We start from the raw sequence: 17,181 nt of genomic DNA on the forward strand, positions 1-17,181 counted from the left end.
CTCTTCACACCCATATCAAATCTCATACACTTGCTATAAATTAATCTTGAAAACTAAAAGTTATTGGCAATTGTGGATGGAAAAACCCATAAGGGAAAGAACCTGATCTGAGTAACAACAAGTGCAATCAAGAAACTTCCACTTAAAGACATATCTTAACAAAATAATTTGCTATTAATGAGCTGCTGTGCCACTACCAGAGTAGAGAGAATCCAGCCTGTAATTTCAGGGCATATGCAAAGAAAAAATGTAGCTGAAGGAATGAGACAAATTCTGTTTACACCAAAGTTTAAACACAGGTGGTTTGAGTTTATTTTGTTTTGTTTTGTTTTTCTCTCTTGCGTTTCTTTTCTGGGAGCAATTCAAAGAATTGTATTTCTTCACTGCCTTAAGAGGTGCTCCTGCAAACAGTAAAAGGGGTAGAAAAGGAGCCAGGTTCTTTCTAAGATACTCAGTGAAGCTCATACTCCTGGTCTCTTTGAAGATGTCCCTGCTCATTGCAGGGAGTTGGATCTTCCAAGGTCCCTTCTAAGCCATATCATTTGATGACTTTGTTCAAACAAAATTAAGGTCTTCCCTGAATAAAGCTTGTCCAAGAAAGGTGATTTGACAAGATAAAACCACAAAATTCAGGCCTGGACTGAAGATGCGCAGCCCAAAGCCTTTCAGGACACACCATCAGACCCCAGCAACAGCACTGAAGTGGCAAAACTGTAATTACTGAAGCAGAGGTGATTAAGCAGTACCAGGAGATGAAAGAGCAGAGGTTTGAGGACTTGATAAAAGATGATAGAATGGAGGTTTCTATGCAAACTGAACTCGTTTTTTTTTTGGTAAAAACAAGTTTCTGTAATCTGTCAGCAAAGATTGTCCATCCAAACCTAAATGGGCAGAGACAAGTTTGTGCAGGGTATTGGATTCCTGTCTGCTCGCTGAAGGTATTCCCACCATACTTCCACTGTTCTATTCTAATATTATTTGACTTTGAATTTGGTGCAAAGAACAGGGAATTTTACAGCCTATTCTGGGCACTGCAATTCTCATCATGAAGTTATTAGCAAGAAAGAACGAACAGTAATTGTGAGGGAACAACAAGGTTATAATCATAACTTGTTCCAAATTATACTCCTGTGATCTCCCTTTTGCTCCGACCGGGAGCTGCTTTTTAACCTGGGAAATTTTCAATAATGAAGCTAAGAAGGAAATTACTGGGCATTTCTTTGAGCAGTAAACTTCCTAGAAATGCAGAGATTGTCATAATCAGCAGGTTCATGGGCTTCAAAGTGCTGTGTTCACCTGACAGTTCTTTCAATCATTTTTTAGTAAAATACATCTGTAGCCATCGAGGCATTGTGTAATCCCCCCACACACCTGTAAATTATAATGTGCGATGTCATGATTTATTTCATAGCATAAAAGCTGTTAAATGAATACTGACAGCACCATTAGCGTCCTGATCTTGAGCTCAAGTGCAAGTCAGCTCTGCTTAAGTCATCATTCTCAGGAGCCACAAATAAATGTGCACTTTAGAAAGGTGCCATAGGTTAATCAGAGCTGAATTAGTCAAGAAAAATCCGTGAGGAAGGGTGCAGTTCAGGAAATGACAGCCTGAAGCTCTTATTGCAATGCTGGTTCTTGCAGCAGCCAATGCCAAAGATCCCACAATGGAAAAAACATGGGCTGAAAACTTGATTAATTCGGAATTAACTGAGAGATATTGATATTGCTTCAGCATCTTGTGCTCTGACTGCTCCCACCCACACCTCATGCCTTGTTCCCACTTTTGGGAAGCAGAACCCAAATGGGCTCCACTCCCTGGACTCCTCTTTGCCTTCTGCCTTCTGGGAAGTGTCCTGGTGAAAAGTAGAGAGAACCAAATTTACTCAGCTCAGAGTTAATTTCTCCCACCAAGAATCATCAATTACTGTTGCTCTGCCTTAAATCCCAGATTCCTTGATATCAGCTTCTAGGAAAGAAAATGGCTCCTGTGCTTGCACTGAAATAAAGTATTTCATTTCTATCCTTAACCTCTTCTGAGTTAATGGTGATCTTTGACTGTCTGAAATACAAATCTACTTCTATTCCTGTAAATCATATTCTGTTTTGTTTGTTCCCTAATGTGATGCTGCCCATTTTGTTGTTCTCCTACACATTTAAACCATTTTTTCCCCTCATACAGATACTGACATTTTTGGAGGTGAAAATCTGGATGCCTGTCCTTAGAGCCGTATGAATTCTGTTGTATTATAAATATTTATCCCAACTCTTGTAGTACCAACAGCTGTGCTCATTTCCCATGCAGAGCTGGTTTTATAAAGGGTCAAGCACTCTGTACCTCTTCCCAGTTTCCACAAGATTTCAGACTGTTCCCATCTGGCCCTCCACTAACAGGACTCAACAAGCCTCAAGGATGGCGCTTCCTTCGTCATGAGGAATAATTGTTCTCTCTCCCAATACAGATCTTATCCAAGTTTAGGCATTGTTTCTACCTTTACTTGCATGATTATCCCTGTTGTTTATCCCAATCTATTTGTCCATCTAAAGGGATCAGAAGCATTCAAACTAAAACACAACCCACTCAACCTCTCAGACAGGCAGGCTGGTTTGTTCTTAAGTCATCCCTAATAATTCACAACGTCTGTGAGAACCTCCAGATTCAGAAAGTTGATTGAATATGATTATTTATTAAGTTTTTCCCTTTGATGAAACCAGAACACCTTGAAAGGGGATTTCTTTTTTCTTCAAATGAGGGTAAATGAAATTTATCTGCTGTTTTTCCCCTGTTACGAAAGGATACATCAGTCATTCCAAACTAACACATTTAGGCTGAACAACTGTTAAATAACCCCAAATCATGCTTTATTGTGTGCTGAGGTGATTTCTCATTCTAAATGAATTGTTTCTTTTCTCATTTAGAGCTCCAAATGGGACTCTGACTAATGGAATAAAATGGCCAGTCTTCACTAGTACTGACCAAAAATATTTGACACTGAACACCAACACTTCTGAGGTACTGACAAAATTACGAGCTCAGCAGTGCCGGTTCTGGAAATACTTCTTCCCCAAAGTCGTGGAAGTGACAGGTAACAATTCTCTTTAATATAAGATGCTTTAATATAAATTTTTTGTGCAAGGATTATTTGCTGGACATTAATGTGATCCTTGAGTTCAGATCTTTGTGTTCCTGTTTGTGACTGAGATGTTCAGTTGGACAAAACTGAATTGGTGTTGGAGAAAAGTGTCTGTGGGGTGGTGAGGGTGGACCCCAGAACGTGCCCTGTGCTTCTGGCTGTGGGGACACCACCCTGTTTTGTACCAGGACAAAACCTGGACACACACCCAGGGCCAGGACTTTGCAATATGGATTTTCTCTCTCCCAAAATGCAGATGCAGCCACAATGTGAGACACTGAGTGCTGAAACCTCTGTTCTTTGGTACCCCCTGCAAGAGTCTTGGTGCCACCAGGCTCTGGGTTCCCAGATGCTGGAGAGAGCAGTGCTAAAGGAGCGCTTGCACTGGGAATTCTGGAGGCTTTAGATGTTCTGTACAAACTGTGGGACCTTATGGGATGTTTTATTTGGATTATATTATCTATTATTTATGGGAGTCTATTTTATGTAACTAATCCCCCGAGGATATGAAGTACACTGCCACTGCCAAGAGGGGATTGTGGTTTCCAGCTCACGTGAGAGCCCTGTGTTTTATTTCTGGAGTGTCACCGCTGACAACCCCGAGGCTGCAGGATTTGCTGATAGAAAACCAAACTGATTTGTGCCATGTATACAATGGATTTATGAGATTCACTGCCAAGAAAAGTATAATTGTTTGGAACTTTAAGGTCAGTTGAACACAGAAGACTCAAATTTTTGGAAGACCGATGGCACTGTTTTCCCAAAGCCCAGGAACAGATGAAGCCTCTGTGCTTTGGATTTCAAAAGGAATTGATTTTATAAAGTGGTTTTGCAGCTCTGAATCACATTCTGCAGATTGACTGGGGGAAATTCTCATTTCAAAAACGAGATACACTTTAAAGATGTTAATTAGTAATTCAAAATCTTTCTCTAAGACTCGAGTTTGAATGCTCGTCTTAAAAACCACGTAAGCATTAAAAGTATGTAAACTGTCATGGTGCACAGATGATTCCTTCTGAAATAATTTATTCCTTCCTCATTTGAGTCTGTGACTGTATTATGGCTCAACTTTTATCCCCTCTCAATTCAACAGATGTTTTTCAATTAAATCAAGAGACGCGAAATCAGTAGGTAAAATGAATAATTTATGAAGCCTACTCTGTGATTTTAAAATCACAGCGTTCCCAATTACTGATGGATTTCAGGGAGGTTTCAAAGATTCCGACAAGTTTGTGCTGAGCCAGAAGAACTGAACTCTTTTACATATTCCTTTAACCTGGCTGGGAAACCCTAGGGAAAAATGTGGATCCTACAAATGGGCTGAGCTTAACTAAGTCCATGTGGAGCAGGAGGGAGCAGAGCACCAGAGTTCAACACGTCTTGGAGGAGAGCAGAGCTGCTCTGCCTGGTCCTGTGGGGTGAGGGATGATGAAGCAACACTCAGGATCTGCCAGCAGACATAAATGCATCACTGTGCCACACTCAGTAATTCACAACATAAATTTACATAATTTAATTAAAAGAAATTCACGAGCGTATTCTTAGCAAAAAGAGAAGAATCATCGTGTCTGGATCCTAATATAGAACTGAGGCAAGAATGTTGTCAACAAGTGGCACTGCCTTGTCATGTATCATCTGTCAGTCCCTGAAACATTGCAAATATAAAAGCATTTCCATTATGTTCCCTATACAATATTATACAATTCTGACAGAAAACCCTTTAAAATCCTATGTACAAACATGATATAATAGCTTATATTGCAATAATTCTCTTCACTGCAATCACTTCCTCACTCCTTTTATGCCCAAAGGACAGTGCACACCATTAATACAGAGATCTCTTCATGTTCTAGGGGCCTCTCATTTCTATGACTCCTTTCATTGAAATATTGTTAGAAAAAGAAGGTTGCCTTAACGTGAGGTGATATAAGATGACAGGGAACAAATAAGGAATTTTTATGTTCTCATTATTACAAGTTCAAGAGGGGTTCAGATAGGCAAAGTAGAATTCTATCAGGTAGAACACAAAGAGGATAATCAAAACAACTTATTTTGCAGAAATTATGAATTTTCAGCCTCAAGTAATCAGGATTTGCCATGGATGTGCTTGGTAACCCCTTGCTCAGTTCCTGACCCACTCCTAGCCCAAGCCTTGCCACCCACTGAGGGATTTTAAAGCCTTTAAAGTCCAGCTCCAAATGTGTCCTGGATCTGAACCAGCCTGTTCCCATCACAGGCTGGGTAAGACAAGTTCCCTGAGGCAGTTAAATAGATGAGAAATATGTATCTTTATTGTTAGATAATTCACATTTTCCTCAAGCAATCCTATCAGATTTTTTTTTTTTAAATTCTTATGGTTGTGGGGTGGGAAAATAATAAGGAGAAAATAAGGCTCTCACAGTAACACAAGAGTAACAGCCATATGTAAAATACAGCCTTGTTATCTCTAGACTATTTTGGAATGATTTTGGTATGATTTTGGAAGATTTCTCAGTGTCTTCTCCTCCAATTTCAACACATAAATCCATAACTGAAGACATGAGTCAGAACCTGCAGTTCTGTGTCCAGCTTGATAATAATCACTGAAAATATAAATTGGATGTAGACACAGGCTCTCGACTCCAACCAGACACAATTCCTACCCATATTTTAACCCAATTTCCAAGGCCCTGAGCACACCCTGCACCCTACTCACCCCGAAGCAAGCTGGGAGCACTCAGCATTTTTGATTTCACTTTGAAACCAGAAGGGTTTCTGCTGGCTGCTGCTAAAAGAATCACACAGGAGGGGCAGTAAACAGTAAGTGACTTTTAAGTAGCTTTTAGAGCAATCATATGTTAATTATGAAAGCATCAATGTTAGACTTTACCTCCTCAACACAGCCTTTAATGCATCTAAAGCCTTTCCTATTTATATGTGCCCGTTTCCTCTTGATTGTAGAACGCTGCAGGCAGCCAAACTTTCCATTTACTCTTCCATTCCTATTTTAGTGTGCCTAATACATATTTTCCTATATTTTTTTATATTACTGCGTCATGTATCATCTATGAAGAAATCAAACTAGATAATACAAATGCATTACTTTTTAAAACCACCCTAAAAAGAGTTTTTATGTGGAGGCAGAGAAAAGTTCAACCTCTTGCCCAATGAGTAACAAAGGTTGTTGTGTTTGCTGTGATCCTCCAGCCAGTGTCTGGATTCTACAGAGATAAATACTCAGGATGGTAAGAATATTAAAAATTTAACTAAATAGAAAATTCACCATCAGAATTAAATTAAACTTCCACAGAGCTGGATGCATGAAGAAATGTGAATTAATCACAAATAACCTCACCAGTACTACTACACCTACCAACAGAGACTTCACTCATTGCACCTATGAGCAATACGTTTCTGTACCTAAACAATCTGATTTCTTTACAAAATTTCCAATATGTCATTGGAAAGAGAACAGCCCTTAGAACAATTCATCTCCCAGAGAGCTCTGCTGGCTTCTGGAAGAATCAAAAAAATAAAAGAAAGGAATCTGAAGTCCTTGAAAACATGTGAAAATGCATATACTGCTGTGCCTAACAAAGTTTTGATATCCACAGAGTGTGATTAAAGAATATTGAATATAGATATTATTTGTTTCTTCTTTCTGCACCTTCGTGAAGAAACTCTCACCACGACAATCTACAGCATGAACCTGTGGCCTTTATCATACTAATGAACCCAGAAACTTGCAGGTACTTCCAATCATCAGCTGTTGAGGACAGAAAAATTAATTCTAACTTGTCATCCCTTATTAATTAACAGCTATACGGCCTTTATCCCAATCCTAAATGTATTTTTGTGTGTTAACATTAAGATTAGCACTTTATTGGCACATCCAGCAGTTCAAAGGATGGGATGGTGATAAATTTAACTTTGCTGTAACACCATTAAAGTAAAGGGATGGATGGAATGATAGGAAATTCCAGCTGATTGCACTGGCATTGCTGAAGAATTAAAAAAAACCCTTTTTTGTTTTGTTTTGGTTTGGTTTTTTGGTCTGTTAAACCTTTCAGAGCACTGATTCACTGCCTACAGAATCTCCCCTTTTCTCCTTGTCCACCTCACTGGGCTTTGCATGGGGCTAATGGGAATTAAGGGAAAGTTTGGGATTGCCCCAGTGGCGTACAGCAAATTCCCTGTGAGCACTGTTGGCTGCCTCCGTGGCTCTGCAGGCACCCCCTGCTCTCAGCTGTAATTATCGGTCAGCTTGGACTCTCTCATCTTTTTCTTTTCTGCCTCCCAGCTGTCAGCTCATCTAAGTCATGGGTGGTTGCTTCCCAGAGATTGATGATGTTGGTGATAATGGGATGCATTGACTTGTGACTTCAATTTGGATCTTATCACTGGGGGAAAAAAAGCAAACAAATGGGAATTCAAGTTCTTATTTCAGTGTTTTCCGTCCCCCTTTTGTCTTTTAGATTCATAGTGGTGGCTCCTCTGAACTTTTTGATGTCTCCTTTCTCTAGCTGGTGCATTTCTTCACCATAATCTTTAAGAAGCACTGAAAAGCCCCATAATTCATATATATTACTCCAGAACAGTGACTTTTAATTCAGGATGTGTCTATGATAGAGATATTCCAGCATCTTTGGGCAGACTTCAAACACCTCTACACCTGAATAATTAAAGAAGGGGTGTTTTTAGGTTTCCTTTTTAATTCATTAGTGGAGCTTTTGCCTGAATAAATAAAACTGGATACCCAAAATCAAGAATAAAAAGAAACACGGTTCAGGCAGTTTTCTGCAAATAATGCTGCTGCTGCTTCATACACTGAATTACCAATCTGTTTGACTTAATGTGGAAAATTTGGCTTTTCCTGAGACCCTGACTACATCTTTAAATTAAATATGTGCAAAGGAGAGTTCTTAGAGTCAGGAAAGCAGAATGTTGTGCATGTTTTGTCCCTTTAGTTATGAGTTCTCTCTGCATAGCTTAGCAGTGAAAATGAGGTTTTATTGTTACCAGCATTTCCAAATCATCTCCGAGTTAACGGTGGTTGTGGCCTGCAGAAAAAAGAAATTTCAAAATATCTGAACTTTCCTTTGATGTCTGTTGTAACCAAGCTTATTTACAACTTTGAGCTGAGGGAGAAGGACGTGGTTAATTTATTGACATTTTTTCTCATATTTGTTCTTCACACTTTCCCTTTTGACTGCATGTAAAAGTACAGGACTTCCTGGAGAAAAAGTATCTTGGTTTTATTTCTGGTCTCACTGGAACCAAGAAGTAAATCTCATTTCAAAGTCTCATTAAATTGCCATCTGGATTTCCAGACCAAAAAGGTTTGGAAATGTTGAGCTAAACTGCAGATAAGCGACCAAATTACTGGATGCTTCTCCAAGCTAAATCTCAGAATCAGTGAACTCTCTCTCCCGAATATTTTCTCTAGTGATGTGTAAAACACAGAAGTATTTCATTTTCACATCACCAGTTATACTTGCAGTGCTGGCAGATCATAAAAAAGGGGGAAGGGGTGTATTTATGGAGGGAAAGGGCCGAGGCTCTGCTGCAGCAGGAGAACATAAAGCCAAAGGAGCATAAAGAAACCACAGAACTGTTACCTCAGGAACACAATTACCAACTTTTTCTGGAAGTGAGCTATGCCAGGGTGGGACACCGTGAGAGTTAGGACCAGAATGAATAAAGATCATAGACCATCAGTGGCTTCTGAACTTTATCCTAAAGTCTACAGCTGATACAAAATTGTGAGCCTCGGTGACTGATAGAGCCTGCAGGCGTTATCCCCCTTTCTGGTGGTGTATGGGATGTACTGGCAAGGCCCCTGCCTTTCCCCACAGGGTTAACCACCTTTTGGGGCTGCAGGAGGGGATCCCTGTCCATAAAATCCTCTGGGAGCCCTGTGAAATGCTGTATTTTTAAGACTCTTCTCATCCTCACCCTCTGCTCCCATGCTTATAAGAAGTTTGGCAATAAGTATTTCCTTGGGACACAGGATTACTTGGAAAATGCTTTAAAGGTGGGGATGAAAAAGAAAAGAGAAAACAGCTTCGTGTTGACATAGTGCACATTTGGCAGCATCCTGCTCCAAACCTGCGCCCTTTATGCTTTAAATTTGGGGATTTATTCCATGGGAGGGTGAAATCCTGGGCATCCATTGAAATCCATTAAAGCAATGGCAATCCTGTTGTTGCCTTGAACAAAGCTGTGATTTCACCTTATCTTTGCAAGCATCTCTCCCATTTTGCATTATTTAGTCTTCAGGGTATGTAGGTTTCACTGCAGGGTATATTGAACCAAAGGAATATTTTGAGCATAAAAAAAAAGTGGCTTTAAAATGATGGATTTGATGGACAGAAGAATTATCCAAAATTATTAAATGTATGCATATTAAGTATATACATATATATTTTAAAAAATCCAAAGTAAATTTATTACCCTGCCAGAATGCTATCTTTGCACTCCTTCCTTTCTGATGGAAAGACAAAATGCTAACCACTGAATTTTCAGTCATCCCAGGTTTAAGAAAAGAAGCAAAAACCACCCCATAACGTATTTGGAGCAGATGACACTGATAATCAAAATTATTTTTCAATTAGCATACAAAGAGATTCAAATTTAGATTAATGTAACCCATTTCATGTTTTACAGGAAATATTGATGAAGCAGAACGAGAGTGGAAAGCAGGATTCCATCGCTGGAACAATTACATGTCAGACTGGAAAAATCAATTTAATGATTATACCAGCAAGAAGGAGCTGTGCAGTCTCTAATTAATATGTTTACTCTTTCCAGTTTGTCCCTAGAACTGTTCATCAGGCAAATATCCAGGTAGCTTCCCAACATGTTGAGCATTAAATATGTTATGCAGATTAAAAGGAACTGTTACAGATACAATTTTGATTCCAGATCTTTCATTTCTATTTCACCTCCTCTCCCAATAAAAAAACATAAGGCACCCACAGCCTTTGAAGCTTCACTGGGTTAGGTAGGACCACAGAGATTAAAGGCTGGAGATTAATGATGTACGTATTGTTATAAATACTGATGCTGAAATTCACCCTTCAAAGGAACAATGCAAACTGTTGGAGGAAAATGGAATCTTTTAAAACAGAAATGGCAGTTTTACAGCACTGCCATGCAGAGCTCAATCAGATTTAATCTTTAACTGCAACGCCACCGCACTCAAACCTTGTTTCAGACATAATTTCATCGACATAAACACAAAGATACAATAACTTTGCTGGGCATACCAGGCAATATTTGCTTGTTAGACCAAAAAGTTTTAAGAACTGCCATAAAAGTGTGAATCACTGCTTCTTTCTGGCCAAATCTGTAGGACAAATCCATGGTAGGAGAGGATTTGAGCTTTGCCTTGAATGCCTAAATCAAGTGCTACAGTGAAACAAGCTGGAAAACCTGATGCCTTTTCCACAATCCTCATTTTTCAGGGAGTAAAGAAGTATAGATTCACAATTAATGAATTCACACCTTTCCAGCTCAGGCACCCTGGGAAATGTCCCTCCTATGGAGACAAGCTCCAATTATGATTTTTTTTTGCCCACTGAGTTGCCCCCTGGTTGAGGGACCCCCCACATTTACTGGAACACGAGGGGCAGGTTTTTACACCTGCAGAAGAGCCTCAATCTCTGTGTCAGCAGCTTCTCAGCCCCCAGAAACTGCCAGGAGAATGGGGCCTGGCCAGAAATCTCCTGGGAGCAAGGCTGGGAAGGGGATCCCTGCAGAGGGACGTTGTGACCTTGGTGGGAAGGACCCAAAGGACTCTGCCATGGCCAGGTGAGCCCCCTGCCCTGTGAGCTGGCATCTCCCACACTCCTTTCCACCTGCTTGAGCTGAAGCTATTAAAAGCTTCTAAAGAAACCCATGGATAATTCTTCCTACTTCCCTGCTTCTGGATGGAGCTGGAATTTTTCTGCCTGAACACCACCTTAATTGGTTGCTTTTCACTGGCCCAACTGGGAAGAATAAACGCCAAGAATTTGATGAATGTAAGTAGTATGTAAGAGCAACAAGCCATCTCATAAATAAATTATCCTGTAGCTTTCTGTAAATGCAAGAGCATTTCAGTGCATCTATTTTCTGTGCTAGTGATTGCAAAATGCCTCCTTGGATTGAGCTGAAGAACTCCAGATAATGAACTGAGAGTGTTCTCTTCCTGGCAATCAGTTTGACCACACAGGATCCCTGCTCTGAAAGGATTTATTTATACAGGAAGGCCAAATTCTGCAAGAGAGGATGGCTTATCATCCCTTCAGTTATTTCTAAGAGAACATAGTTATTTCCCTGACTACATTATGGAAAATCACCTTTTAGCACAGGATTTTTAAAGGCTGCAGTCAAACCTGCACACAGAGAAAAAATCTGATCATTTTTGAACATGCTGATCAAAACTTGAAAGTATCTGGGATACAAAATCCCTCTTTATGTAGCACTACTTGTTTATACCACAGCTAATTAATTCACTACATACATTAGCATAGTATTTATCAAATATTCTCCATGCTGACGGTCGGATACTGAAAATAAACACAGAAGGATGAACTTTCTGCCCATCCCTGAGCAGTTCTCTCCCCATTTTATTTCTGTGCTGTTCTTCATGGGTGTGTTGAGCGCTGCTCTGCCACAGTGAGCCTTGACAGCACCATCAAAGCAGCATTTGTTTCTTTAGCCATCCTCTTCCCAGCAATATTTCCCTTTCCATCTCTCTGATCAGCCCAATCAATGGGGGAAAAATATCTGAGCCAATTAGAATGTAAAAGAACCTTTGGAAAAGAGAGGTGGTGAAGGAGTTTATAAAATATTTGGCTGCAAAGGTGGTTTTTGTTTGAATAAAACAAAGGTTAAACCATCTTTTGAAGTGTGGTTTTACTGATTTTCTTGGTGTGACTTGCTAGCTTTGCATTTAGTCACCTGCTGGGAAATAATATCTCCATTTATCATTCAAATGAAATCAATAAATCATGTAGTCATTCATGGCTCATGTCTGCAAAAAAAAAAAAAGGAAAGCCTGAAGTACTTGGGTGTAAATGGTTACAGTAATGGAGAGTGAAAAAAAGACTGTGATTGCTGAAAATGATGATTATATATTAGAGGGATATCTCACCCAGACCTTCCTGAAGATGGAATGTTGTTAATTGATGCTTTATTTTCACTCCTGAGAGCCAAGAAACACAGGTTTCTCTGTGAAACCTGAGAAAATGTGTTGATTCTTTCTTACCATTCTTGACACCCAAAGCAAGAATTCTGAATTTAGTCACAGAGTTCATGAAAGATTAGAACAAAATGATCTGCAGTGCCAACAAAAATGTTGGCATTAAACCAGTTGTCACTGGGTTTATAATCTCCCAGGTTTAATGACAGCTATTTCACACTTATTTTAGATATTGGCAGAGGAGGGCTGAAGTCAGATATTTCCCAGCAATTAAACTCGCCATTTTTTTTGCATTTTAAATGTTTTGCCTGAAGAAATTTCTGTTAGGTAAGCTTTCAGTAAAGTTAAGCACTATTTGTGTGAAGTCCAGTCTGTTCTCCTGCTGCAGTATCAAACTCAGAAGGAGTTGGGATGTTCACGGTACCTGATCCAGGGCTGGTCTGCAAAGATGGCCCAACCAATGCTGAAGATTTCTGGCTTTCAGTGGCAGCCAAAATTGTCTCTGTTATGACTTAGACCCTCCCAGAATTTCCAGGCTTGCTCCCAACTGCAGATTTTACCCTCATAACTTGTACCCCCCTTGTAGCTTTTTACTGCTCTTAGCTTGGATTTTTGGAGTGGGTGCTCAGGCCTTGCTGTCCCAAGCCTTGGCCATCACTCCAATGTTATCACACTAAAAAAGGCAAATTTCAGAAGTGGAAGCCTGGGTTTTGGCCTTCTTTGGTCACTGGAAGCTCAGGCTATTTATACAGCAGATATTTCTGCTCTATAAACACATGGATATACATACCCAGTTAAATCTTCATGAAGAGGCAGCTCATCCCCACCAGCTCAGAGCTGGAAAGGTGTTTTTTCAACAGAGGGAATCTAAGTGGCTTTTAAAACAGAAAAATTATTATTTGAATTAGAGTTTTGAAGAGGAAATTAGTTTATAAAATAGAATAGGCCCTTCTGATGTTCCTGTCCCAGATCATCACCGAGTAGTTTGGCTTCTATCACACACAGATTCCACTTAGATTTATCTGAACGTAACACGGAGGGAGGAGGGATTGAAATTTGTCTCTATCAACATCATAACGTCGTCTTCTAGGGTTGATTATGTTTTATCATTTCTCCTGGCTCAGCACCAGTTCTGCACCATCAGCAGAGCTATTTAGAGGGACATAACAAATGTCACCATGCTTGAGTTACACCTGCAGTGTGTCCAGAGAGTGGGGAGCAGCCTGGGCTGTCACTGCCCCCTGACACTGTCACTGTCCTCCTCAGCTAAAGGGGGGAAAATTTCACAAGTGAGGAAATAAGCACCCCCCAAAAAACAAGGAGAGGAAATAAATAAAGAGAGGGAAAAAAAAAAAAAGAAGAAAGGAAAAATAAAAATTCGAAAACTGAACAAGAACCACACCAAATCAACCAAAAAAAAAGCCCCCCAAAAAACCAACAAAATGAACAAAAATACCCCCCTAAAGAAGGAAAAAGCACCAAGGAGGGGAATCAAAAAAAGAAAAAGAATTTAAAAAAGCAAGAAACAAACAAGGGGGAAAGAAAACATACATGCAGAAAGAAAACAAAAGAGGGAGGGAGGGAAGGAAGGAAGAAAGGAAGGAAGCAAGGAAGGAAGGAAGGAATTCGGAAGGAAGGAAGGAAGGAAGGAAGGAAGGAAGGAAGGAAGGAAGGAATTTGGAAGGAAGGAATTCGGAAGGAATTCAGAAGGAAGGAAGGAAGGAAGGAAGGACCAATGTGGGGGAAAAGTGAGGGAGTGGTAAAAAATAAAGTGTAAAAAACCCCAAACAAACAAGGGTGCAAGGAATTTTAAAAAGACCCCACACAAGCACATCTGCCCCAGAATGATCAACAGTGGAAGGGTTTGACACCATCCACAGAGGCACTAAACATCCCAAGGTCTCAGTTCCAATAACTCCAGCCAAAAATTCCTCCCCCTGAACTGCCAAATAAGTTTAGGAATTTGACAGTGATTCAGAGCACAGGGTGAGGAATGAGATGGGCAGGTTTGGCTCAGGCTTGGGGGCTGCTCTGGAAGGCGCTGCTGCCAGCTGACTCCTTTCTCCCTGTCTTTTCTCTTCCAGCCCCTGGAATTCTGGGCATTTGCCAAAGCCCCAGTGCCCTTGGCCAGGCAGAGCCTAAACCCAACACCTGTGTAACAGATCTGTGCAGCTGGAGGTGTTTGCCATGCCTGCTCCATCTGTTCTACATGCCACAGGTGTGCTGATTTACTCCAGGTGGATTGGGAGCAAGAATCCATTAGGAAAAAAAAGTTCCTGGCTGAATTAAAAGTATTTCTCTCTTTCTCCATGCTCTGTTTTTATGTATCCTCATCTGCAGCTCCAGGTGGGTTTTCCATTACTGCTGGATGAGCATAATGAAACTTAAAGACAAAATTTCTAGGAAAATATACAATTTTAGGCTGGATACTGCAGCTTTGGGATCTACAACAGGAATTTGGCAACTGTGTGCACAGGGTTGATATTTCACAACTTTGTGAGGTGGGAGACCACATCGTGTGTCTCTTAGGGAATATGCACCCATGCACACAGATATCCAGAGAGATATAGGTCCAGCAGCAGCTGCCTCCAAGCCTTTGTCAGCAGCATGGAGACAGAATTTTATCTGCTGCACTTTGAGAACACAGCCCCAGTACCTTGCTTTTAGCTGAAGAATAAACGCTCACAGAACTTTCTGATATAAATCAACACTTCAGCCAAATGAGTTATTCACCATTAAAAGTTCCAAAGCTTTTCCCCCAGATTTCGGTTGGTTTAGGCCCAAGTTTTATGAACAAACATAATTAGCCCTTTTGAAATGCTTGGTGAGACAAGATAATTCCTGCCTGACCCCTGCTGAAACGCTGAAGCGTGAGCGCTGATGATCCTGGTTCAGCACGGGAACCTTGCAGCACTTTGTTGATAAACCAGATTAGCTGCACTCATCAAAACTTTAACTCATGGACTTAATGACTGCAAAGCACTGATGTGAATCTACAATTAGTGCAGGTGCAAAGTTTTGAGAGGCTTTTAATTGGATTGCAGGTGAGATTAACTGAGGCTTCCAGGCACGCTCTAAGCAGTGCTGGGCTAGGGAGGGTTTAGCCACGTGATGGGTTTGGGGGGTTCGGGGAGAAGCAGGAGCAAAAATGAAGTTTAATTCCTGTACAGGGTCTGCTACACAAAACTGAACAATGAAAATATTCCCTCTCTGACAGCTTGAGGACACTTCCAAAGGCTGTGGGCTCGCTTTTGGGATTTACTGAATTTTGTCACCACATGTATCACTTTTTAAAAAACCCTGGCATTCCTTTCAGGCATCTGGAGCTAGCCAGAAAATTATTATTGTCCTAAGTCATTGTTGTATTGCAAATTATCCATCTATTCCTTCCAAATCCATATGTTTGCCTAGAAAAGAGCACCAGCTCCTGATCTTTCCAACTCGGTTCCATTTTAATATCTGCCCTGGTTGCAGGAGTTAATGTTTTATCCCCTATTAATAGAACCATGTATTAAAGGTGTAAGTGGTCCACAGTCTGGGAGTGCTGGGGTTAATTTCTTTAATTTATAAAGTATTTATAAGTCCTCAGTTAGAGTGAGAAGTGGCAAAAGTGTGTAGGCAGAGAGGAGTTCTCAACGCACCTCTCAATCTCCCAAATGAAATTCCTCCTTGCAGGATGTTTAATCACCTCATCAACCTCTCTCCAGCACAGCCTGTGCAGCACCATTTCTTACAAAATAGTTACATTTCAACTGCATTTTAACACTGATCTGATTTTATCATCTCACATGTGAGAAAATTAAGGTTTTAACCCAGAAAATGCAACAAAAGATGTGACTGATCATTTATCAAGAATTGTTTAGAAAGTAATTCAAAGGTTCTTATTCAGGACTGTGAGAACCAGCTCAAATTACACATCCAAAGTGACACTTCTGAAATATTAAACTTTTCTCACTCACTAATTGCAGAGATATAAATTTTATAGGTACTGCTAGCAGAAGTTACATCAGTCATTAAATAACCTTAACCATGCCTCATTTTTCATGACCTAAAGCAAATATATTTAAATTATTTTATTTTTTTAAATTAAGAATAATAACTGCGGGGCAAAAATGCTTCTTTTTTATCTTTCAGCATATTTTTTATCTCGACTTTCATCCCATTTCATGTCTCATTTTCAGTGCTACAGAGATGAGCACAGTTAGAATTTTCCCCTCTCTGGTCTCAGAAAGAGTTTGACGCCGGAGCTCTCACTGCAGGTAGAATTCTGGTTGCAAAAACGATTACTACAAACCAAAATCACAGTTTTATATACAAACACTCACCATTGCCTCCATTCCATAAAACTTCTATGTTTGTCTATCTCTGGGAATGACACAGCACTCCCACTTTTGGATCATTGGGTGACTTTCAGTTAATTAAAATTTTGTCATTGCCTTCAGCAGAAGCACAAGAGCTCCTCTGAGTGACGTTTTCAATCTTCCCTATCACTTAAGAATCAGGGAGGTATTTACTATTTAAGAATAAAAAATCCACACCTCAGAACCTACTTTTTTTCCACAGATTTCTCTTAATGATGAGCTAAATGGGAGAACAAAGATGTGAACAAATCGTATTTATCTGCTCCTCTTTGCAGAAGAAAATCCATTAGGTGCTAGCTACAAATGCCATTTCCTTTACATATTCCACATTTCTGTTATTTGTGAGTAAATGGACTCTGAAAAAATAGAAGCAGAAACTAAAATTATCCTCTGCCAATCCCTGGTAAAACTGGCAGTGTCTTCAGCCCACCTGAGGAGCAGCTGCTCCCTCACCAAGGCTCTCAGCAGATTTGTGTCACTGTCCCATAAATCTGATCCACTGTGGCATTTCCCATCCTTATCC

The 17,181-nt window shown here is 40.2% G+C and overlaps 1 protein-coding gene across 2 annotated transcripts in view; it reads left to right on the forward strand.

Annotated features, from left to right (window-relative positions):
- The window catches only part of BCHE (butyrylcholinesterase), a 47,252-nt gene extending 37,230 nt beyond the window's left edge, over window positions 1–10,022 (forward strand). For both annotated transcript variants that reach the window (XM_042042319.1, XM_042042318.1), the window contains exons 3-4: window positions 2,917–3,083; window positions 9,777–10,022. In XM_042042319.1, coding sequence (XP_041898253.1) covers window positions 2,917–3,083; window positions 9,777–9,898 — 289 coding nt within the window. In that variant the 3' untranslated portion in view covers window positions 9,899–10,022. The remainder of the gene's footprint in view (window positions 1–2,916; window positions 3,084–9,776) is intronic.
- Window positions 10,023–17,181: the final 7,159 nt, after the last annotated feature.

Source organism: Corvus kubaryi, unplaced genomic scaffold (assembly GCF_017639235.1).
Source record: "Corvus kubaryi isolate FWS band 111438036 unplaced genomic scaffold, C.kubaryi_AGA036_p1.0 37397, whole genome shotgun sequence".
Classification (NCBI taxonomy): domain Eukaryota; kingdom Metazoa; phylum Chordata; class Aves; order Passeriformes; family Corvidae; genus Corvus; species Corvus kubaryi.